Source organism: Haemorhous mexicanus, chromosome 6, assembly GCF_027477595.1.
Source record: "Haemorhous mexicanus isolate bHaeMex1 chromosome 6, bHaeMex1.pri, whole genome shotgun sequence".
Lineage (NCBI taxonomy): Eukaryota > Metazoa > Chordata > Aves > Passeriformes > Fringillidae > Haemorhous > Haemorhous mexicanus.
In genome coordinates, this window is record NC_082346.1 from 61,226,888 (window position 1) to 61,251,816 (window position 24,929).

Consider the following 24,929-nt stretch of genomic DNA (forward strand, 5'->3'; position numbering starts at 1 on the left):
GCTGGGAGATGCTGGGAGACCACAGCCTCTCCTGGCTGCTTCACCTGAAAGAACACCATGCCCTGTGGGAAACAGATTACTCAGATGAGTGGCAGAGAGATATAAAGCACTTGTAAGTGTGCTGGAGTGTAGGAAGCTTTAAATTATCTCAGTGGCTTGGTCAGGGCCCTTCCCTTCACCCCTCTCTGTGCTCTGTCATTGCCTTCCTCCCCTCTCCACTGGTCCCTGCAGCTGCCAGAAGCCCCTCATGCTTCCCTGGCCATCCATCCTCCTGCCTGTCTCCTGTGAGATGCTGCACGTGTGGCCATGCCCTGGTTTGGATCATCCTGATGGTACCTGGTTTGTCTTTGGCAGACTCCTGACACTCAGCTCCTGATTGCTCACAAAGCCAAGGGTTAATTTTCCTCCCTGGATTGTTCTGCCAGTGCCAGGCTTCACCCACAGCCTTGTGCCAGCCTCAAATACTGGGTTTGGGGGAAAATGTGTTGTTCAGGGTGCCTGGAGGGCTCTGTCTCTTCTCCCCTAGACTTCCCAACACAGCTAGAAAACAAGCCATTCCTGATTAGGGATCTATAACTTTGCCCAGGTCTTTTTTCTCCTCCCTATTCCTAGAGATGATTTGCACTGAATTGCTGTAAAAGGTACAAAACAAACAAACAACAATAACAAAAAACACCAGAGCAAATTCTCAATGGTTGAAAGTTCAGTACCCTGTTTTCTTCTTCACATCCTTGGTTATTTATCTGCTGAGAGCAGAAAAGGAGGTGAGATGAGGGGTAGCATCCAGGGAAGAGGTGAGGCAGGAGGAAGAGGAGTGAAGGGATGGGAGAGGGGTGTAAATCAGTGCCTCTGTCTCAAGGCCAGAGACTGCTGCAGATTTCCACCAGCTGTTGCTGGGGCTGTCAGAGAAGGGTTTAACAGGGATGTGTGCATACAGCCTACAGGGAGAGCTGCTTTTATTTGTTCACATCTAGCAGGGGTTGAATTTATTGCCTTTGCAGAGGGGCCAGCAAAAAGCCAGAGCATCACTTAAATCCCATTTAAAACCTCAGATTAAGGCTTTGCAGGAAGGGAAAACAGGGAGGTGGAAATAGCCTGGCCAGATCTGGCTCCATTGCTTGGGGGAGTGGGCTACAAATCCACATGGCTACAACAGCCAGGGGGACAAGTGAGGCTGTTGTTTTACAGTGGAGCATCCTTTGCTCCAGATCTGTAGCAGCAACAGAGTGAGGAAGTGCCAAGTCATCTTACACTCATGATGAGCCTCCAGCCTCTTACTGGAGCATAGAACAGTTAACTCCCAGGTCACCAGGTGGGTCCCAATTCTGCCATCCATTAAAGAAAGAAGCTTATCCAAAGGAATTAGGAGCCCTCATCAAGGGCCTGCCTGCATTTGGAATATCTTAATCCTCATGATTTTTGACATGGTTCGATATTCTGTACCTACCTCACTTTTGCAAGATGCCTAAGGCAGTTCTTGGCAGAATTTGTCCAAAGTGACTCAGCCAAGGTCACTCTTAGAGTCTGTGGTTGACCTGGGAATGGCTCACAGATACCCCAAGTCTTGGCTGAGCACAATAAATCACAAAACCCTCTCCATCTTGCTCACTATTTTGGTCCCTCTGATTTGTCCTGCATCATTAAATTTTTACAGTGCCTGACTCCAGATGACTTAAAGTTTGTGCCTCCTGTCTCCAGTAACTGCAGAGCTAAGAGGTTTTGTTCCTCCCAGCACAAGGGCTGGAATGTGAAGACTCAGCGACCAGCACAGGCAGGAATATTTCTCCCATCCCTGACAGCTGTGTAACTGGACATACATGCTCCTGGTATCTTTCAGAGCATCAGTGTTGCTTTTACACGTCCTGGTGCTGCATTTTTTTCTAATCAGCAGAATTCAGGACAGATCTGTTACAGGACTTGAACAGCGATGTTGCAGTCAGCAGAGCAGCAGGGTCCCGTTGCATCCCTGCCAAGAGGTCACATCCTGCATGGATGGAGTGAGCACAGGACTGCTCCAGCCTCCCTGCTCCATCCCTGGGCACTCCTGGGGTGACATCAGCACCATGAGATCATCTCTCTTGACTGGCTAGATTTTCTTACAGGTTTTCCCTGGAGGGCTTCTGGTTACTCTCCGGTTGCAGTTTCTCTGCTGCAAGGACTTCAGCAGGCTCGTGTTCCCTTTTCCACGGTGCCCAGATGTTTCTCCACCCCAGGGTCTCCATGCAGCTGTGGCTCCATCAGCTGTCAGAGCCACTGTGCTGGGAATGTTTGTGATGGGGAGGTATTGCAGCCACCTCTGGCTGATCCAGGCTGTACCCATAGCAATAGCCCTACTGGAAAGTTTTCCTGGCTTTGCATGGGGTTGGACTCTGCAGGAAAGATCTTCTCTTTCCTCTGCTCAGCCTTTTCTGAGCCCAAGCACACAAACCTCTCTTCCTCCGTCTGCCTTGCAGGAATTTTACGTCCATGCACAACATTCTGGTTGTTATCCTGGCAGGAAGTCCTCAGTATCTAAAAGCTGCCCATGGCTGGTGATGCTCAGAGGTCTCAGACTCAGGTTGCAGCCTTGGGAGACCAGCACCTCCCTGGCACAGGAAAAGGCCCTGGGAGTGCAGGGATGAGCACCTGGGGGCACTAGGAGGTGTGGCAGTAACAGCAGCCTCCCTGTATCACTGTGGTGGATGGAACCCTGAAAATGCCCTCACTGCCTCGGATTATTGGTGACAAAAGGGTGTTGCTAAACTGGCAGAGAGGGAAATCACAGTCACAACAGCAACAGGGACCAGTTGCAGCCTCCTTAGTCACAGCTGGATTACCAAGCCCATCCTTATATTTTCCATGGGGGCGGCATGAGTAAGAGCTGACTCCTAGGGATGTCTGTTGCCTCCAGAAACCCTTAAGGAGAGAAATGCTGATGGGACTATCAGGCTTGGCTTTTCATCCCCTTATGTGGGATGTTGAGCAGTTGTGCAAGGACTGGGATGGTGACTCAGGTACAGGACAGGGCCAGCCCGGGGGGCCAGGATGTTGAGGACTGCCCCAAGCATCCCCCGAGGCAGTGTCACTGGGAAAGGATGGGGATGCACAGTTCAGCCTTTTCCACAGTATCTGCAACACCTCAGTCCCTCCAGAGATTACATTTGGGACATGGACTTGCCTTGGAGAAGATCCCCAAGCCCGTCCAGCTCTGTCCATGGCACTCCCTGTTTTGACCAGTCGGCAGTTGGGAGTGAGATTACATCTTGGGAGTGTCTCAATATCTCCCAGATGCTGGTTTATGTATAAGGGACAGTACAAATGATGATCATAGGGCTCAAACACACACCAAGTCTCACAGGTCTCCTGCAGCTCCCAGCCACGGGTATTCCAGAAACCTCAAGACCCTGACTCATCCTCCCCATGGCTGGCTGGGCTGTTGGGGTGTAGGAGAGGGAAATGGCAGCCCCCAGCTCCCTCCAGGAACAGGGTCTGCACCCAGACCCCAGCATGATCCCCCTCTCTGTGGAGACCTGGGAAAGGAAAGAAGGGGAAAGAAGGACTTTCCCACTTGGGCAAAGCTGATGGGAACGAAACTTTGCTCCCTGAGCCCTGGCTGCCGAGGCGGTGGGAATCTGAGCTCAGCCCCTAGGCGACTTAATGGGCTTTTAAAAAACCCCTTTGTATTGGATCCATTCTTCTTCCCAAAGCTTGCTGGCCCCGCTCCAAGGGGAAACCTTTGATTCTACAAATACACCACAATTATCATCCCGAGGAGTCTCAGCTATCAGGCTCCCCCGCCTCCAAAAGATCAGCAGGATGCCAGAGAGGTGCTTAAATCATTCCATCCTAAGAAAGCCTTGGGCTGTAACAGCTTCCCCGTTGCTCGGAAAACACCACCCCTCTCCCAAAAGCTTGGCTCCATTTTTCTCCCAGTCACTAGTGGAGGCAGGGAGGGCAGTGCTGCAGAAACCAGGCCACTGGGCTTCCCAGTGATTTCATCAGTCCTGGGACCCAGCTCGTGGAGATTTATGAGCTCACAAGAATCTCGCCTTGGAGTTATCTCCCCCTCCCCACTTTTTATGGCTCTGCAGAGAGGGATTCGGCGATAGAGCCCTGCTGGGTACGTAACAAGCTCGCTCTGTTTGACAGTTGCAAATATTTTTCTCCAACATTGCACAGGTCCATGTGCTGCTTGGGCTGCTCTCACCAGCGTTGCCACCACCCACCACTGGGAAGCTCGACCTGGTGTGGGGGAGATGAAAACCAAAAGCTTGCCAAGCACTGCATCCACTCTCTGGATCCTACCCCTTGCTCTCCTCCAGGTAGGTTTTTATTATTTTTAAGTTGTTGCGAGGTTTTTTGTTTTGGGATTTTTTTATTTTCCAGAAGTGTTTTAATTTTCTTCAGGTAATACAAATCCTGCCCTTCTGCAATGCTCTCCAGTCTAATGCTGGGGTTTTTGAAGGGACTATGTGCTCCACCTCCAGCAGGAGCCCAGCACTTCTCTCCTTGCAGAAATCCCCCTTTAAAGCACGTCATCAGTACTCTTCTGCAGCTGTTTTTCTTAGTAGTCTAAATAAAGCTTTCAAGTTACGACTCCTTGATGTGAAGCCAGATTCAGAGGCTGTCAGTTCCTTTGTGTATCCTCAACTTGTCCGGGGGTGTTTTATTTTGGGACAGCTGCTTGCTGCAAAGCTGTCCATTTAGCAGCCTGTTCCTGCCACATTCTGCTCCTTGCAAATGACAATGTAAGCTTCAAAGCACCACTGAGTCCAGCCCCTGCAAACCCTTTGCGCTGTGTCTGCCTTTCTGCGAGGATAAAGGATTTTACAAGCAGGAATTTGCTCAGGCCACCATCACAGGAGCCCCAGGGAAAGGTGTTTCACTGTGGCTGAACAGCCAAGGCAGGTATCCTTCCCAAGTTGCAGTTGCAGCCCACACAGCTGTGGTACAGATGGAGGCCCTTCCTCATGGGAATCAGTTATAGGGGGAAGGCTGATCCCCTTTGGTGACACACAGCCACCCCGTGGGTCTAGCAGAGACTGCTGTGACATGGCATTGTCTTTGGGGATGGCATCCCCACCCTGCTCCTGGCCCGTGTGCCACTTGCTTGGTCACACTGCTGTGGCCAAGCCAGCCAGTTCCCTGGGCCAGTCCAGGATGAAGGTGATGGGAGGCTGAGCCAGCTCTGCCACCAGGAGGAATGCGGACCCATTGCCAGCTTAGGGACCCACACAGATCACTCCAAAACCGATAGGCAAACAACAGGGTGAGACCAAAAATCCGCTCCTATCCTTTATCAAAACCACTGCCGCTTACTTAGGATGCTCCAGGCATGATTCAGCACTCATTATCTTCATTGAGCTGGAGATTAGGCTGCAAAATTCCCAGATAATAGCTTTATTAGCTCTGTGTTATTCTTTCAACATTATTTATTTACACTGAGTCAAGAACACTCAAAAGCTTTCACTGAAACAGTAACACCAGTTCGTCAGAAAACATTTTATGCTGTGCTTTTTACGGGAGCAAAGATCCTGTGTAGAAAGAGCTACCCCAGGACAAAAGTACTTTTGCCAGTGAGGTCTTTTTGGCTCAAGGAAGCTATAGGTGTTATGGGTGCCCCACAAGATGCTAATAGTGTGGAAAGGTAATTTTCTAGCATTTCAGCACAGGTAATGGACTGTTGTGCCCCGTTACCTGCTGTGCTGGCTCTGCCAGGGCTTCTCCTGGCCCAGGGACAGCTGACACTCACAACTCACCAGGGCGTTTTTCCTGAGCTCCCACGACCTGTCTGCCTACAGCCATCCATCCTATCCCAGCACAGGCTGGCACTAACCCTCTTTTGGCTGGAACAAGATTGCATTCTCCCTCCCCCTCCCCTGAAAAAGGAATTAGACTGATTTAATGATAATTGCATGGGCTCTTGGCTTTGGCCTTGCTCATCAGCCAAGACAGCATATGGACCACTGCAAAGCTGTGGTAGCACAGAGAGCCAGTCCTGGGTACAAGGAGTTGGTCCTAGGAAGGACTGCTTGGGAGCACTGTGGTCCCAGGTCCTGCACTATGTGCTGGCAATGTCACCAAGTCCAGATTTTCCTCTGACTTGGTGTCACTGCAGAGGATCACTGTGGGGGATGACAGCAGCTGAGTATCCATTCACCTTTGCCCTATCCTTAATGACCTTGTCATGGAAAACAGGAGCTGACAACCTGACCCTCCAGACAACCAGCTCCTCCCTGGGATGCAAAGGACCTTTTCTGGCACAGGGTACTCCACTTTCTCCATTTCTTTCCAAGTGACTGTCTTTGCAATCAGAGCTGCTGACTATCCTTTTAGCACACTGCCCAGTCTGGATTAAAGGGACCCACATGATGCTGGGGTTTTTTTGGCCCACATTCTCCCTATGAGCTCTTGGGTACCCATTGCTTCCAGAGCAAAGCACAGCCCTACATGACACCTAACACATTCCCTGGGTAGGATGCTCCAGGAATATCATATCACCCATCTGAGTCCAGCAGAGGTGAACATGCATGTTCTTGGTACCCCCAAAGGGCCCTGCTCTCCCCACTTCACTCCTGGAAGAAGGATTCCCACTTGGGGAGCAACTGCTTGTGATGTACCCACCACACAGATGCTGTGGCTCCCCAGCAAACCTGGCAGATGCTGGGGGCCAGCTTTGATGTGTATTTCTTTGTTATTTGAAGCAGTCTCTCCTGGAGGGGCTTGAACTGGAGGCTGTGTATAAAAGCTGCCATTGTTTTTTTGGGTTACCATCCATGTGTTTATAACACAGATGCCCAGAGTGATTCTGCTAGCGGGAAGTGGAGGTGAAGAAGCTCCTTTGGACATGCTCAGAAATCATCTCCACGTCCAGGACTCCTTTTGGAGATGTTTAACATCATCCATCTTTCAAGGCTCCCACAGCAGTGCCACATCTCTGGGGTTTGGAATAAACAGTGGAGCTCAGTCTGTGAGACAGAGCGGGGCAGGCAGTGCAGTTACGAGATGCCCTGCGTCAGACATGGTGCAATTTGTAGCTGCTTGGAAACGCCCTGGCAGAGAAACAGGGGATCTGGGAGACTCACCTCGCCATTCCCAGCCCAGCCCAGGGGCAGCCTGCCAGCCCCAGAGCACAGGCACGAAGCCCTAATGGAGCTACAACACAAACTGCTTGTTTGCTTGCTGTTTGTACTCCACATCAACCAGAGCTGTCTGGAAGAAGCTCTGCATTATATTTACTTGTGTGTTCCTCTTCAAAATCCCAGATCCAGCTTTCTGGAGCTGCTAGGAATGTACTGGCCTGGCACTGCCTCTAACTGAAGCTCTTGTCAGCCAAGAAGGGATAAATTTGTCCCTTCTTCTGAACCACAGAAGGGGAGACTCCATCCTTCTCCCCACCTGTGGTACACCCACCTACATCTCACCTTGGGTTCTTCTACTGAACAGCCACTGCCAGCACCAGCCCAGCTCCATCTGCTCCACGTCTCTCCCATACCCATCCCTTTCCTTTGGGACATACCTTCCCTGGGTGCAGATGTCCAGCACCAAGTCCTGGTGCCTTCTATGCCTCCAGCAACTCCTGGGACTTGGACTGGAAGCAGATGTCTTGCCCAAGGCCAAGGAGTGGATCGGTGTCAGAGGAGGGATGTGGACAGCCCTGCCTGTGCTGTGCCTCCCTGCCAGCCCCGCTGTGGGTGAAAAGCGCACAAACCGGACATTCAACTCACCGGGCCTTTGCACAAGGCTGGGGCTGCCAGGGAATTATCAGATGCTCTTGTGGCTCTGCAGAGAAGCCAGGATTCTAAGGGAAGGGTTACTGATTGCATTTTGGCCCTGGGGAGCTGTGTTGGACAAACTGCTGTATAATCACTGCACAGTCCGGCCTGCAGAACAGCACTGTAATATTTTTCTCTTATCATCGTGCAGCTTTGGAAGCTCTTATTTGATCTCCTTTATCCATGTGAATGTGTTCAAGAATGCAGCAGCCTCTGCCTGCAGAATGTTTCTATTGTTCCCTTTGTTCATGGATCTGGGCTGTTCCTCAGCCTCCTCTCTCCCTTCCTGCAAAGAGACACACTCTGCATGGTCAAAAAGTATCTTTACAACTTGATCTTAGATTTTAAGTCAGCCATGAGAAACGCAGAGGGCATATTTTCCTGAATCTTACACCTTTTTGTGATGCAGAGGTGAAAGGTACCGTGAGCTCACCCAGAGAATTAGCTGCTTTTAACTTCATCCACGGTCTACTCACCCATGCCCAACCTGCAAGCTGCTCTGAATTAATGCTGAAAATGGATGGCATTGGATTGGGCATATTTGGCTTATCTATCTGTTCTTCTTGAAGTGCTGACCCTCTTAGTTTGAATAAATCCACAGCAACACAGTAAATCAGCCTGGAAGAGAAACAAAGAATCTGAAGGCCATGAGAAACTCAGATCCGCATTTCAATTTTTTATCCTGCTTTTTTTTCCTGATACAAAAGCTTATATACGCCTTCATGCTGAAAACAGGCTGGAATTGGCTTAGATATTAAAAGTGTTTAATTTGGAGACTTCTTTTTGTGAGTGTGGAACTGAATTCAGTGTTTTTCAAAAGCAGGCCTCCAGCTTTGTAAAAATGTCTCTTGGATTTCTAGATCAGCCCTTTCTACTTCTTTCAGACAGGTCTGCAGCAGATTATCCTAACATGATCTGCACAATTTTTAAACTCCATCGAGTGCACAGCTTCAAAATAAACCTCAAACAAACCTCAGCTCCATCTGAAAACCCATCTCCTCTCCATCCTCCTTGTGGAGAACCTGTAGGAAAATGTCAAATTAAAAAAAAAAATGAGAACTTTGGCACAGCTGAGTTAGATCAGGCTGAGTTAGTCATCAAAGTTACACCTGGAGGTTGTTAATCTGTTGGTGATTTCCAAGCAAATTATTTTCTGTATTCTGTTTGCAAAATAAGAGAGTTGAGATTTTTGGTTGAGCCTGGAGGCTGATGCATCACCAGCCACGGTAAAGCAAAGATGACACGGACCTTGCTTGCACACTGAGGAAGGTGTGCTCCTTAATCAAGCCTGAGTCATCACTTCCATTAGGAGCAGGATGGAAGGATGGCACCAGAGCCACTGGCTGCCACAGGGCAGGGGCCAGAACCAGCTGAGAGCCTGACCCTGCACCGCCTGTGGCACACATAAGTGGTGAGACAAACTGGAAATCACTGGCTCAAGGCTGGATGTCTGCTTTGACTTTCCTACCTGCCTCACTGGGAATTCCTTTAGAAATCTGCTCTGGGAATTCCACCTTAGACTGAACTTGTGTGAGCAGGAGGCCAAATAGTTATTTAATTTTTTTTTAGGTCTTGTTACATTTTTGGGTACTGAATGAAGCCAGGGAAATCACTTACTGCTGCTCAAGTATCATGGATGTGCAGTGCTGTTAACCACAGACTTCATAAGTTGTAAATTAAGGTTCCCAAAATCATGAGATTTGTATTTGTTTATTTTTAAGTAGGAAAAGTTTTCTCTTTTTATTGAGATTTTGTGCTTTCAGAACATGAAGTGGTTTTTTTCCCCCCACATGCAGCAGCAGAAACAACCCCAAAAATTAAAACCTCTATCACAATTTCCTGACTCCAGAAACAGGAATTTAGAAAAAACATCCCCTTCCTAAAAACCCGACTGAGACCTTTGGACATGGGCAGTGTAGGTAGGGGCAGACATTTCGGTTCACAGGGACCAAATTCTTTCTACCGTGATCTCTGAGCAGTGGACTCTAAACCTGCCATTGCAGAGCACTCATTATTTGATCTGAAGACGGAGGAGGAAAAAATCCCCAAAAAGCAGCTGATTTGCAATGTGGCCTCTCCTCTTCCCTTGTGGCAAAACCCCTTCCTAGAGTATGGAAAGCAGTAAAACCCTTCTGCCCAGCACTTCAATTTTCAAGCAATGTCAAGGTAAAAAGCCCCCCAGGTGAACCCTGAATGTCTCTTTCCTCTGCTTGGCTCACAAAGCAGGAGCAAAGAACAAACCTCCTTTCCTGTCCCTCCCACCTCCCTGAATCCCTTCTCATAAAGGAAAGAAAAGGTCAATATTGGTGGTGTTGAAATGAAGCACAAGGACCGAACCGCCTCCTGCGCCTGGTGCAGGGCGCTGAAAGAGCCAAGCGTGAAACAACATTTTCCAGAGCCTCCATCAGCTCAGGGGGCTGTTTTGGCCTGCCAGTGTGCAAGGAAGGAGCCTGATTTCAGGAAGCAATTTGCAACCAGCCCCTTAGGAGAGTAAGGGAGGGAAAAAAAAGCACCTGTGAGTGGGTCATAGCTTGGCCTCTCCTGACAGAAGTTTGAAAAGTCCCTGGCAATTTGGGAAATTCAAGAGGTGGTAGACAAGTCCCACCAGGATACTGAGGGAACCTGAAGCTTGCCACACTAGAGAGCTCTTGGTGAGGCTTCCCATCTTGGCCCAAGCCACTGTCTCCCCTCCTCTTAGCTGTTTGCCAACTCATCCATGCAGCAAAACACACACCTGAGCCTGTGTTGTCCTCATCATGAGCACAAATTCTCAAAAGTGGCATGGAGAGATGATGTTTCCCACCCCACCAATTTACCCACCCATCTTATCTCTCTGCAGCTGTCTTCTGCCTCTCCACAGCTTCCTCTCCATGGCCTGGTAGATGCTGTCCTGGCCAAGCATGGATTTGGTCTGTCATAACCATCTTGCTCCACTTTCAATCCCAACACCTTCATGTTTCCTCCTGTGCTGCCTTTTACTCTTCCTATCCATACTTTATCACCTCTTTGACTCCTGCCTGGTGATGGTTGCAGAGGTCAAAGCTGGGACTGGCACCCAAGGCTTTGAAGCTGTATCCTCATGGAGAGTAGACTCCTGTATTCTTGTGTTTTTTCTCTCTGTTCATCTCCATCCACTATTGCCTCTGCTCTTAAATCTTCTGGCACTCTGGGTGCAGAGAGATACCCCTTTGGTCTGTATCTATCCACCATCACTTATGATGCTGTTGTGGGTGCATTATGAGAGATATTGTCTAAGCCTGGGTGAAAAACAGGAGCCAAAGCCCCTTGGCACCACCATCACAGTGATCTGTATGCTGCAAACTGAGCAGGGATGGAAGGCTTAAGTGTCCCAGAACTTTGCAACAAATGCTGTCCTGTGAAAAATAGGAATAGTTTCCACTTTTATTGCCCTAATTTGGTATCAAACTAAGTGTTTAAAAAGCCTTACTTTTTTTCCAGGGATGGAACATTTGATTTTTGACCAACCCAACTCTTGCAATCTTAAATCTGTTTTAGAAGGAACCTTTTTTAACATTTTTTTTTCTTTTTCTGCGCAAACAGACATAATTTCTACACCACCCAATTACTCCTTGCTTGTGTACCAACAACACAAGGCATTTACCTTGGCAGACCAGGTAAAACAGTGCCCTGAGGGAAGCTGAATAGGCCCTGGTGATGAGTTACAGTGTCTAACACTTCCCAAGTACAATCACAATGATTTATGACCGCTGACACGACAAAGATTTTGTCTGGTAGTGAGGAGTGATGGCTGATGTCCCTCTAAATGCTTATCATTTCTGGCAGCTTAATTGAATGCCGTTAACAGATGCAACAAAACTGAGAAACATTTCTCCTCCTAGGAGTCCTCGTCAGAGCAAAGCAAAGATGGTGTTGGCATTACTTCCCTGTTTTCAGGAATTCTTCTTTGAAGTCAGAGGGTGCAGAAATTATCTTCATAAAAAGAAAATGCCACCAAAGTAGTATTTTATCTTCATATTTGATTTTAGGACACCTTGGCAGGGGAACAACCTCCCATGATGGGTGGTAAGAAGGGGCCCTTGGAGAGTTGCTGCAGTTTTCCCCTGTGGAGTGAGGCATCCCTCATTCAGCATGCAGAGAACTTGGGCTTAGGTCCAACTTGGAGCCTTGCCCTCCTCTTGGGGGTTTTGAAGCCTTTCAGACCAGTTGAGAAAAACCTCAGATAAGTGTGACAGCCAGGGCATCCAGCCCTGGCCTGCGAGGTGTTCTGGGAACAGCTCTGCAACACAAGAGCTCCAGCAGATGCAAAGCAGGAATGCAGGCATTCTGACAGGCCTGCAGGCAGCTGGGAGTGCTGCAGGAGATCCCACTCTGCCTGGGTGGCTGCAGTGCTGCAAAGGGGCAGTGTTTGCTCAGCACCCAAGAGAGCAGCAAACCCAAGTCCACTGGAGGCAGGTGGAGGGAGAAAGATCCATATTTCAAAGCTGCTGTGTGCAGGAGAAGGCTAAAATGTGGGACATGGTTTTCAGTAAGGCTCATCCACAGCAGCAGTGGACACCTGTGGCCTAGAAGGACCTTTAGGAAAGATAAAGTTGTGCATACAGCATGTCTTCTTACAGCAGCTGAGCCGTGCTAGTCTCTCATCTGATTTCATGCACCAGGATGTTATCTTTTTCCTGGGAAAGCCATGGAACTGGGTAGAATTTAAATTATACCCCAGAGAAGCTAGCTCACTTCTCTGACAGAGGTCATAATGAGGGAGTTGGGATTCCAGTTATAGCTCAGCACAGCTGATGTAGCTGGTTTTGCAGATGATAAAAATACAGCCTTGTCTCAGGAATGCTGCAGAAGTGAGGCATGCGGGTGGCTGGCTTCTTTTTTTCAGAGCTGTTGTTTAACTCTGGCTGTACTGTGCAACAGTTGTTCCCATTGGGAAATCAATATTTACAGAGTAAACAGCACTGAGATGTGGGCTGGGTGCCATCCAAGCACACAGCAGGACCTGCTCTGGTAAATGCCCACACTTCAAACTATAAAAAATGTTACTCCTCTCTCTTTTGGGGTAGGAGTACTTTTCATTACCAGTGATGAATACGGCTTTATTTTCACTTTGCTCTCTACGCTTTCCAAGGCCAGCTTGCAAAAAAAGGAGGCAGCCATTGAAACATGGAAAGCTACATTATATACTCTCCTATATCAAACACACCTCACCTCTTCCAATCAGAATTTAGTGCTCAGTGCACAGAATTAGCCACCCACCCCAAAGGAAAGCAATTTATCTGAGAAAGCAATCAGAGCTAACACTTCAAATACTGAACTTCCAACTTGAGCTCCTGCTTGCTCTCATCTGTATGTTATAGAATCATAGAATTGTTTGGGTTGGAAGGGATCTTCAAGACCATTTTGTTAAAATCCCCCTGCCATAAGCAGGGGCACCTTCCATTAGACCAGGAGGCTCAGAGCCCCATCCAGCCTGGCCTGGGACCCTGCCAGGGATAGAAATGTTACAGGGGCCTCCTCGGGGATCCTGCAACTCCACTGCCTACAGAGACCTTTCCCTGGAGGACAAACACCAGTGACCTCAGGGAGCAGGTCACTGAGGCTCAGCTGGGACTAACACAAACCTGGCAATGTGAACTTGGTGCTTTGCTGTTCCCCAAGGCACTGCCAATGGAGGAATGCATGACAGGCAGAGTGGCACTGCCACTCTCACTTTACCTGGATACTACAATGAAATGAGTCCATGTCCTCTTGTATTTGCAGCAACACACTGAAGCTGTATCTGTAATACTGCCTGGTCCTGTATTCCCTCCTGTTTGCAGAGGCACAGCTGTAAGGAAAATGTTCTGTCTCTAATCTCTATTTACACAGGACGGTGATAAAGAAATTCCTCCACAATCATTTAATCTCTCTTTGGGCTGACACCACCATCTTTGCTCAGCCCAGCTCAGGAGCAGCAACACATGCAAACACCACACAGTGATTTGTGGGCTAAGGAAGAACAGTCATGTGCAAATAATCTCTGTACCAAAGTATCACTCAAGTCTTGTGCTCAGTTTTGAACCTCTCACTGCAAGAAAGACCTTAAGGGGCTGGGGAGTGTCCAGGGAAGGGCAATGGAGCTGGGGAAGGGTCTGGAGAACAAGTCTGATGAGGAGCAGCTGAGGGGGCTGGAGGGATTCGGCCTGAAGAAGCTCAAGGGGGCCTTTTCACTCTCTATAACTCCCTGACAGGAGGGTTGAGGCAGGTGGGGTGAGTGTCTTCTCCCAGATAATAAGTAACAGAGGAAATGGCCTCGAGTTGTATAGCAAGAGGTTTAGATTGCATATTAGGTGAAATTTCTTCACTGAAAGGATAGTCAGGCATTGAACCATGCTGTCCAGGGCATGATTGAGTCACCATCCCTGGAAGTGTTCCTAAGGTGTTTGGGTGTGGCATTCTGGGACATGGTTTAGTGGTGAGCTTAGCAGTGCTGGGGTAACAGTTGGACTCCATGATCTCAGATGTATTTTTTCCAACCTAAACAATAATGTGATTCTAAGTGTTTTGCTGAGCACTATCAGTGAAAATGAGTCAGATGAGTATCCCACCAGGCAGGACGATACTGAGAGGAAGGACAGCCCCATCTTCTGGAAGCTGAAGTGATTGAAGCTCTTGCCCAATATTTGTAAGAGATTTGTAGCAAGAAGCCTGTTTTGGGGTGGGTTTCTGCTGTAAGTTCAGCTGGCTGGCTGCAGCAGTGAGGTGCCACTGGCATCCGTGCTGTCCCCACGGTGAGCTGGCCTGCTGGTGTCAGTAAGCTCTGAGCAAGCTCTGCATGAACTCACTGCCTGGCCCTAAAGGATTGGCAAAACAGGAAACTCTTTCAAAGGTGTCTAAGGACTTGATGTTGATGTTTGAATTTCCCTTTCATATCGCTGCAGCATTTTTGTCCGAGCGCTTTATCCCTGCAGCGCAAAGCTGTCATTTATTTGTAGTCAGAGATTTTGTGCTTTTGAAATGAAAGCCAAGGCAGACAGAAAATAAAAGTATTCCAAGCCACTTTAGTGCATTAGAGAAGTGTTAATTAGGGGAAGCTGAGGCTTTCCAGCCCTTGGGGTGAAGCATATCTTGCGTACAAATAATTCAGAAGAAGGCAAAGCTGTTCTCCTTAGTGAGATTTTTGGTTTATATACGGTTTGGGAAAAACACAGAAAGTACTCATCAGTGGAAACAGACTTATAAAACAGTGAGAATAACTTTAAAGGAGCTGATGGGGTCCAAGGCCAATGCAGAATGCATGGCCACAGCTGGGAAAGCAGCATCCTTGCTCAGCCAGGCACATAAGCAAGAAAATGGGCTGAGAAAACATGGCAGGGTTATTAAGGGAGCTCCTCTGGTCACAATCCTACCTGTGAAATGGGTTCTGTCTGCTCACAGCCTGTGATCACAAATAGCAAGCAGGGTATATCTCACCATCTTCCCATGAGCTTCTGGGAACCAGCTCTCAAAGCAGCAACTGGCAGTGATGGTTATTAAAAAATACACTCTTGAAGCTGCACCTAAAGCTGGCCACATTGTCCTGCCAATTTCCAGCAAATTGTGCACTTGGAAGAACTATGGAAAAAAATACACCAAGAATCTGAATGGAACCTCTTAGGTGAAACTCTGTCCCACTTGTTATCCAGCTCAGCAAATGTTAATGCCCTGCCCCTGAATTCAAATTCCCATCAGAGCCATTTTCCCCAGACAATGGCATTCTTTGCCCTGGTAATCACAGAAAGTGGGAGTTTTCTCAGAGGAAATTAATTTGGCTGTTTAGAAAACCCCTCCACACACACACACACACACACACACACACACACACACAAAATATTGGGAAACAAAACCTTTTCAATAATCTGGGAAAGCATTATCACACAAAACTTTTTCTGCTAAAGGGAAACACTTTTCCCAAGCCATTAAGATGGTAAGGGACAACACATTAATATTAATCTTAAATGAAGAAAATTAGATGTCCTTGCATTTAATTTTACCAGTACACATACCTTCCATTGAAGTTCTGATTTTATTTCAAAAGAGTGATTCATTCATTTAGCTTTTGGTTCATTTTAAACTTATTTTAGGAATCATAATAAATCTCACTTTGAAAGTGCAGAATGATTAATTTCTCAGCTACATTTTTGCTTTGAAGTGTCTGTTGGCTGTTAATAAAATAAGTCCTTTTACATTTTCATCAAAGTCACAAAACACAAGTACACGTGGATGCTTTGGGCCAAAGGAGGGGGCTGAAAACCTGTCTGGCAGTGGGAATTTTCCTGAAAGGAGGAGGGGAGCTGCTGTCTTACCACTCTGGGGAAAAGTGCTGCATTTGTTCAGCCAAAACCACTGTGTGTGGAGGCAATGGGAAAGTTGGGACTGGGTCTGCAGAGATCCTGGTTTAGAGGGTGGAGTCTTGGGCAACGAACATTACATTTTGTTAGAAAACCACTAGTGCTTCCATAGCCCAGATTTCCTAAACCTAATTCCCTCTGACTGAAAGTTAAGTGTCTTACAGCCCTGCTCTCAGTGTTTGCTTCGTGGTGAATGCTGTAGCAGGGTCTGTGTCTAGCTCAGATCTGCTTTTGGAGTGAGTCTAGAAACACTCGCCTGTGAGACATGGAGAAACATGTAGGCTCAGAGGAGCAAATTGCCACCTGGCAGAGCTGGGCAGCCACCCTTGGAAGCCACTGGCTCAGGCTGGCTGAGGATGAGCCTCAAGTGCTCAGGAAAGAGATTTTTACAAAGACCACAGTCAGAGCAGAATGCTAAACTCAGGTGCTGATGCTCTGGACCACTGCAGTAGTGCAAAGATCCTTCCACCTTCAGAGAAGGATTTCACCAGGAACACTGGTGCCACAAAGCCATTTCTTTCCCAAGCCAGCAGCTGTGTTGCCCTCAGGGGGGAGAAGGGAGAAAAAAATTGAAGCAAGTTGGAATTGAGCAAGGGATATGTCACAAAAGGAGTCCTCTCTGGAAGACATAGTTTGCAAAAACAAAAATCTTTCTTTTGCTAAAGTATTCCACATTTCTGTTAGGGAAAGTCCCATTTAGCTGTTGCACTTCAGTCACTTAGCTATAAACCAGAAAATACCACTGAATATTACATATTTCCTTTTTTAAGGAAATTAAGATTATTTGACAGTATTTCCTCAACTGACCTCCGACAGCCATGTCACAAAGTCCAACTCCCTTCCTAGGGGCAGGACTCTTTGGAAGACTACTTGTCCTGAAGTGTCCCACTGCAAAACTTGGGTGGGAACACAATTTGGCCATGTGGGAACTGCCTGATATTAGAAGTATTGAGGGAAAGGTTTGGGCTGTGAAACCAACTCCTGGCAGAGGAGAAAAAGGTGGTGCTTGTGCATTGTACTTCCCATGATCCAGTGGGACAAAATGCGTTCAGGATGTGCAGAAGAGTTGCAGGTTGCACAGAAGGGGCTCCATGTGAGGAGAATCTTTGTGCCAAATACATCAGCCAAGGGAATCCATGCCCTTCCAAGCAGGAGGAAATATCAGAATTTTCCTTGGAGAGAATTGGAAGGGTTGGAGTGAAAGTCAGTGCTGCAATGTCTCTGCATGTCCATGTGGATTTTGCTAACCTGCAAGGCCAGAGTGTCAAGAGGGAATCTCAGCAGCCAAGAAATGCCCCCTAGCTCTGGGGCCTTCCATGGCACGGGCAGCACAAGGGAGAGCCCTTCCATGGCCTTTGCCTTCAGCAAGGCCCCAGTTTGGGCAAACCCTGAATTCCCTGTGAAAGCAGCTCAGATTTACACTGCCCAGCCTGAAGGATGCCAGAGGACAGACAAGGCCAACAAAGGTGCAAGTGCAATCCAGCTTAGGCTACAGCTTTCTGTCCTTGTGTCTCTGGAGCCTTGGAGTGGAAGGCTTCGTGGCTGGCGGTGACTTTCACCAGCTCTCCTGCTAACAGCCCTGGGCACCCCAGGGCTGCTTGGTCTCAGCCCAGGCTGGTGCAGGAAGAAATGATCACCTGGCTTTGGAGACCCCTGAGACAAGCATAGATGATTGTGTCTTCCAGAGAAGACACAATCAGCACTGCACAGCTGCTACTCTAAGCCATCAATAACAGAAAATTCAAACCTTACTGTTTGGGTTTGGGGTCTTTGTTGTGTTTCGTTTGGAGCTTTTCCTCCCACAGGAAAATGTGTGGCATTTGCCATATTGTACACCTGGATTTGAGAGGTCCACTGACAGTGCGGACTACATGGAACTCAAAATTGTGCCTTTGCCCCTCTCTTTCCCTGGTTAGGATGTGTGAGTTCAAGGGACTGATGGGTAACAGCGTTTCTCTCCTCTCTCCTTGAACTCAGGAGCCAGGAGAGCTACCCAACCCCTCTCCCCTCCCCTGCCCCAGCTTGAGCCTTCAAGTCTTCTGCAGTAGGGTAAGGTGGCATGTGTTCAGTGGCTCAGCTGCCAGCCCCAGTGCTAGCCATGGTGGAAGGCTCATCTGTATGGAATGAGTCAGCTCACAGCTGCCAGCATCTGGGCTGTGTCCTGCCCCACATTCTTCCTGCCATGGAGTCACAGGCTGCATCAGGATGGCAGGAGGGGAAGCCAAAGGGACTTCAACAATTCAAGTCTTCTTCACACGTGGGCAGTTTCTGTTGTCGTCTGCTCCCACTGGCAGCTGGGCAAAGCGTTTCCTGAATGTAATAAAGCCCTGAAAAATATTGCAATAGTTTTAAATATGTAAAATTTGCATTATAATAATACTGTAATAACTTCACTATACAATAAATGACATTGAAATAACATAGAGTCATAACAGTGGCACACCAGCTTTTTCCATTCAATGTTACATGAAACACAGCTGATTCTAGAAGCATGCTGTTTGGAAATGGGCGACTTTCCCACCATTTCCTACATGTTTTGTGTTCATGTCATTTTCATCTTCTTGGCAAACACAGCCTGGAATTGATGTGGCTAAGAGACTTTCTCTATTGCTTGGTTCAGCGGGGTTTCAGGTCAGTGCTTCCTGTGATCTGCCTTCAGCTTGACCAACATCTCTTGCAGCCTGTAACTTATCTCAGAGTGGTCAAAGAATGTGAATAGGGACTAGAGACATCACAGCCTTTTCTGAAGGCAGCTCCAACCTTGGCAGAAGTAAAACAACCTATGATCTCCTGGCATGAGGCTTTCCCACTACCACTGATCCCACCAAAGCCAATTCTCCTGTCCCAAGGCTGAAGGTGAAGATGAGGAGAGCACAGGGAAAAGCAGCTGCATAAGGTTGAGCACGAGAGTGAAGTTGCTATTAATGACTTTATGAAATGACATTACAAAATACTCTGGATTAAAACCGGCTCCCCATCACTGTAGTATGGAATTGTTTAGGTGGAAAAAGATCTCTAAGATTGTAGAGCATCCAACCACAAACCTGACACTGACAAGTCTGCATTGAAACCATGTCCCCAAGTGCCACATTCACACACACCTTAAGAGCCTCCAAACATGACAATACCATTGATTCCATGGGCAGCCTTGACAACCCTTAATAACTTTCAGAGGAGAAATTTTTCCCTAATATCCAATCTAAGCCTCCCCTGGCACAACTTGAAGCCATTTCCTCTTGTCCTGTTTCTTGTTCCCTGGGAGCAGAGCCCGGCCCCCACCTGGCTACCCCACCCTTCTGCCAGGGAGTTGAAGAGAGCGAAAAAGTCCCCCAGCCTTCTCTTCTCCAATCTCAGCCTCTCCAGCTCCCTCAGCTGCTCCTCATAAGACTTGATCTCCAGACCCTTTCCCAGCTCTCTTCCCTTCCCTGTGCTCAGCCCTTTGGGACCTGTTGCAGCATTCCACACTCCACACAAACATGTTTTTATCTAACCCTTGCTAGCTCTGAGTGGGAAATTAACCCCGTTTCTTTGCAGTGACCTAACTTTCAGTCTGATTGCTGGCTCTGCTTGTTTCCTTGCATTTTGCATCACCCCCACAAAAGAAAAATCACCATACGAAAGGAACCTCTGCTAGAGGGGAGTAGAGAAAGTCAGCAAGTGCTTTGTGGGCAATTCTTTCCTTTATTCATGGGTGGGTGTGATCTGGGCTAGCCAAACGATTGGAAATGGCTGTTTCCCTCTTCCCCTTCTCAGAGTGCTTTAACACGACTAGGAACCAACTAGAAACAAGGGAAGACTGACGTTCTGGAGAGGGCAAGCACGTCTGCAGCCATTCGCTTGTTATGCTTCTCCAGGACCAGAGTGGAATACATAAACCTCTGGCTCCAGCTAGAGGCCACTCACGGCTGGGTTTCTAAGCTGAACAGAGCTCTCCTTAGGAAGTATCACTCTGCTCTGTTAAGGGGTGTGGGACGATAGGCCTAGTATCTCAGAGGGAATGAGAAGACCAGAGAACAGAGACATTGCTTTCTTCCCAGTTGTGGCTGAACATTGCTTATCTATGAGAAGTAGAGACTAACTATTTTTTCTCCTTTACTTCTGTGTGCATAAACTCTCTGGTTTTTCACTTTAGACATCTTTATCTCAACTGGCTACTTGTTTTCCATCTTATTTTCTCTCCCCTGTCCTACTAGGAAGGGAAGTGATTGAATGGCTCAGTGAGAACCTGGCATTCAGCCAAGGTGAACCCACTACAGCCATCTTTAAAAAGGGTAGAAAGGAACACTCTGGAAATGACTGACATGTCAGCCTAACCTCTGTTCCTGGCAAGACCACAGAGAACGTCCTCCTTGAAGCTATGCTAAGGCACATGGAGAACAGGGAGGTGATTCAGGACAGCCAAGGGTAAATCCTGCCTGACCTACCCACTGGCCTTCTATGACAGAGCGAGTACATGAAGGGACAAGGGAAGGGCTACAGGTGTCATTTATCTGGACTTCTGTGAAGCCTTTGACATGATCCCCACAACATCTTCTCTATATTAGAGAGATGGACTTGATGCCTGGACTGCTGGATGGATAAGAAATTGCATGCACGGTGCTTTCAGAGGTCAACAGCTCAGAGTCAAGATGGACATGGGTGACCAGTAGTGTCCCTCAAGGGTCTATTCTGGAAGAAGTGATTCTTAATATCTTCATCATTGCTGTAGACAAAGGGAGGGAGGGCATCCTCAGCAGATTTGCTGATGTCACCAAGCACAGTGGAGCAGTAGACACACCTGAAGGATAGAATATCAACCAGAGAGATGTGGACGTGATCAAGGAATGGAACCATGGAAATCTCATGTGGATAAAAAATACCAAATACAAGGTGCTGCACTTGGTTAAGGGTAGGCCCCGGATACATCAAGGCAGAGTCTGGCCCATGAGCACAAAGAGGGTGGGAGAAGCTCCTGCCTGTCCATGTTGGGTCTGCCTGTAAGTCTGCCCCAGGCCAGTCAGGCTGTGGCTGCAGGCATGCGTTCCCCTGTCTCTGTGCCCGCATTGCCGGCCCTGCTGCCCTGCTCCCGGAGCCCTGTCCCCGGGCAGAGCCGTTCCCTGCCCGGGCACAGCCCCATGGGCTGCTCCCTGCTGCAGCCTGGGCTGGCCCCCGAGCAGGCTCCCCCTGCGGGTGGCCCCGGGCTGGCCGCGTGTCCCCAGCCGGCTGTGCCCGGGCAGCTGCCTCAGCCGTGAGGGCTGCAGAGCTGCGGGAGCCCAGGGCTCTCTGCCGGCCACCCTGCAGAGCTCCCAGCTCCAGCTGGCAGGGCCTCAGCGCCCACCCTGTGTCCTCCCGCACGGACGGACAGGCTGAGCCCTGCTTGCTGCCCTCATGGCGGCACTCCTGGCCCCAGCGCTCTCCAAGGCCTTCTCCAGGGGCACCTTCCTGCGGCCTTTCAGTCCCTGCCCGGGAGCCAGCAGAGACCTGCAGAGGGGCTGTTGGCAAGAGTCTGGAGGGACAGCGCCAGGGCAGTGGCTTCCCTCTGACACAGGGCGGCCTTAGGCTGGAGATGGGCAAGGAATTCTGGCCTTGGAGGCTGCTGAGTCCTGGCCCACGCTGCCCACAGGAGCTGTGGCTGCCCCATCCCTGGCCGTGTTCCAGGCCAGCTTGGATGGGCCTTGGGGCAGCCTGGCCTAGCGGAAGGTGTCCCTGCCCTTGGCAGCAGGGCTGGAACAAGACAATTTCTAAGGACCCCTCCAAGCCAAGGCATTCTGGGATTCTGTGATCAGAGGGGCTGGGGGCAGCTCGGCCTAATTTCTGCTTAGAGCCAATTCAGCATTCTCAGTTTGGCTGAGTTCAAGGAGTCTGTTCAAGATCCCAGATTCACAGTGTGTGACATTTACCACTACTATAGGCCTGGCTGCAATCAATAAAGTCTAGCACACTCCACATTCTGTAAAAGTGCATTTTATTGAAGCAAGAGCGAAGGGTTTTCCAGCTCAACCCTTGTAAATGCACTAACTATAGAACATGAATATGGGTTGCAACAGATAGCGACACTAGATAAGGCTTTACATGTATATAACATTATATCAATAATGTAATATATTACAGGCATGTGATGTATAATACATATTATACAGGTATATTCAAATATAATTTATACAGCATGTATATATCATATGTATCTTATATATGTTATAAATATATCTCTTTTATGTAACACCTTCCCGACATAAAAATTCTAAGAGCAACAATATGTGTCACAACAGATAGTGACACTAAATAGGCACTCTACTGCTACTATTTACACGTAATTACATATTCAACTCTTTAAAATTACTTTTTATCAGAACATCATCTCTACATATTTCATATATTTTATGATATTAATATTAGTGTTTTGTTTTATGGTAATTTAGTAGTGTATGTAATTTATAAATAGTCTATAATAGGAATACACAATATATATATCTATGAAATAAAAATCTAGATTTCTCTATAAACAGAATTTCAGGTCAGCTCCAACACCGTTGTTCCAATGATGACGTCAAGGTGTCTCTTCCAGGAACAAGGAGAGACTCCAACCATTGATTCATCCGGGGCCAGCAGTACCGATTTTTCCTCTTGGTCCTTCTTGCCCCGTTTCTTTTTCTCTTTCTCTCTCCCACATTCGCACTTCTTCCATGCTCAAAATTTTTGCCCTTTTCAAGGGTCAGGAAAAGCTTTGTGTTGCTCGTGGACTTTGGAGACTTTGGCCCTGCATGTATGGTGCATGTTCTCTTCATCTGCTTTTTCAAGAGTGGGAGAGTTAAACTGCAAGGAAGAGGTTAATGCCATCTGGGAGCCTTTTTTGGACAATGAAATGATGCAAGGAGGCAGAATAAAACTTCCCATGGCCCTCCACCTGCTGAGGTGGTAGGAGAGGCTGTGGGACCTTCACCAAAGCCTTTGCCCACATCCTCTTCTCCTTTAAGCACAAAATTTGTCCAGCAAGGTGGTTCTGTGCTGACAGCAGAGCAGCTTCCTGTTCATAGCCTTGACTCCTTCCCTTCATTAGGTCAATCTTCAGCAAGAAGGATTCTTCTGAACCACTTTTGCAGAATTTGGTACTCATATATCGCCTGGCTGTGGGCATGAGGCTCCTGCACCAGGTGATGGAGGAGATTGTATGTCTCACCCATTTGAACATCTGGAGGTAAATTGATGTCCTGCGGGAGCCTCTGGTTACCCACAATGAAGTGGCTGAGGTGTTTTGTTTGCACACATAAACGCAGGCTGTCCATGACATCCTGCAGTCGTTCCGGGAGATCTCTCCTGCACCACGATGTGACAGGCGTGACATTGAGCAGGTGCATGACAATGGTCTTCATGGTGTAGGTGGAAAAGCCAAAGCCCAGCTGAAGTCGGGTGAAGAACTGCAGGCATTTGAGGTGCAAGCTGTCCGGGGGGGCCTGCCTGGCAATGTGCTTGAAGAACTCAACCTCTGCCACAGCATAGGACTCGGGCCAGATTGTGCTTGCTGTGTGGGCCTCTCTGGTCTGGCTGCTGACAAAGATGGCTGAGTCATCTCTCCGCACCCCAAACAGCATCTCAATCCTGAAGCTTTTACTGCCGTTGGTCACTTTGAATTGGCAGGAGCGTGTGGAGGGCAGAAGCACTAAATGCCAGTTGTGTGACTGAGGCAAAGCTGGCCAGATTGCTCTCACCAGCTGGCAGAACCAGCGGGCAGTTTTCTGCACGTCAAGGTAGGAGCCGGTGCAGAGGGTGTCCAGGAGGCTGGGATCCTGATTCCTCCTCAGCTCCTCCTCAGGGTGGTGCAGGAAGCACAGCATGTCCTCAGCCTGCTGCTCCCTCGTGCAGGTGCACTCCAGCTGCACACGGACTCGGAAGTTCCTCACCTGCCTCTGCCCTGCACTGTCCAGCTCCAGGTGGAAGCTGTGGCCTCGGGGAGGAGTCATGGGTATGAGCACGCGGTACACGACATCCTGCTCACGGGGACTCCAGCCTTCAAAGGCACTGCCCACCCCGATGGCTCGTTGCAAGACTGGGTAGAAACTGTTTGCCAAGACATGGCAAAAGTAAAGGCTGTAATTATCCATGAGTTTAGTTATCCACTCACAGCCTGCCTGCAGGTCCTGTACAGGCCACTGGATGCGCTCCATTATAACTTGTCCAATGCGATCATCGAAATCGTCTTCTTCTTGCACTGCAGTTGAAACATCATTGTTGTTTTCTGCAATTTCAGACTCATTGACAGCTTCATTTCCTGCATTGCCTTCTTCATTTGCAGCAACATTGCCAAGTTGCTCTTCATTTGCACCACGGTTTTCTTCTTCATCCTCCTCTCTCCTCAGGCTGCTTTTCCACCCAATAAACCACAGGACCAAGATGTTGACCAGGAGCACAGCAACAGCTAAGAGCTTCAAGAGCTGCACCTGCTTCCGGGTGACCCGCTCCATCTCCTGCTCCAGATGAAGTCTCTCCCATTCCAGGTGTTTTGCACGCACTTCCATGCGCAGACGTGTTTCCTCATCCAATCCGTCAGCCACGGGCTGTGGGTACTGGATGAGGCTTTTCAAAAGTACAAAAAGGAATACCACGGGATCCATGGTCTGCAGGAGGAGGGAGAGAAGGCCATGAGTGGGATGGGATGGAGGGATCTGCTGGTTGCTGGATGGAGGACAGGATCCTCAGGGATCTGGGGACAGGAAGGACAGGGCCACAGACACCATGTAGGCAGCAAGGCCTGTCTCACTGCCTCAGCAGCAGCAGCAGCCCTGTGGCCTGCCCAAGGCTCTCCCATGAGAGGCTGTCCCTACATGCAGAAGGAGAACCCAGCCCCAGG

The 24,929-nt window shown here is 48.6% G+C and overlaps 1 protein-coding gene across 1 annotated transcript; it reads right to left on the bottom strand.

Annotated features, from left to right (window-relative positions):
* Positions 1–23,142: 23,142 nt before the first annotated feature.
* On the bottom strand, positions 23,143–24,693 carry LOC132328415 (inositol 1,4,5-trisphosphate receptor-interacting protein-like 1). Its single transcript, XM_059848233.1, has one exon. It carries the CDS (start codon positions 24,691–24,693, stop codon positions 23,143–23,145), a length of 1,551 nt encoding a protein of 516 aa, XP_059704216.1.
* Positions 24,694–24,929: the final 236 nt, after the last annotated feature.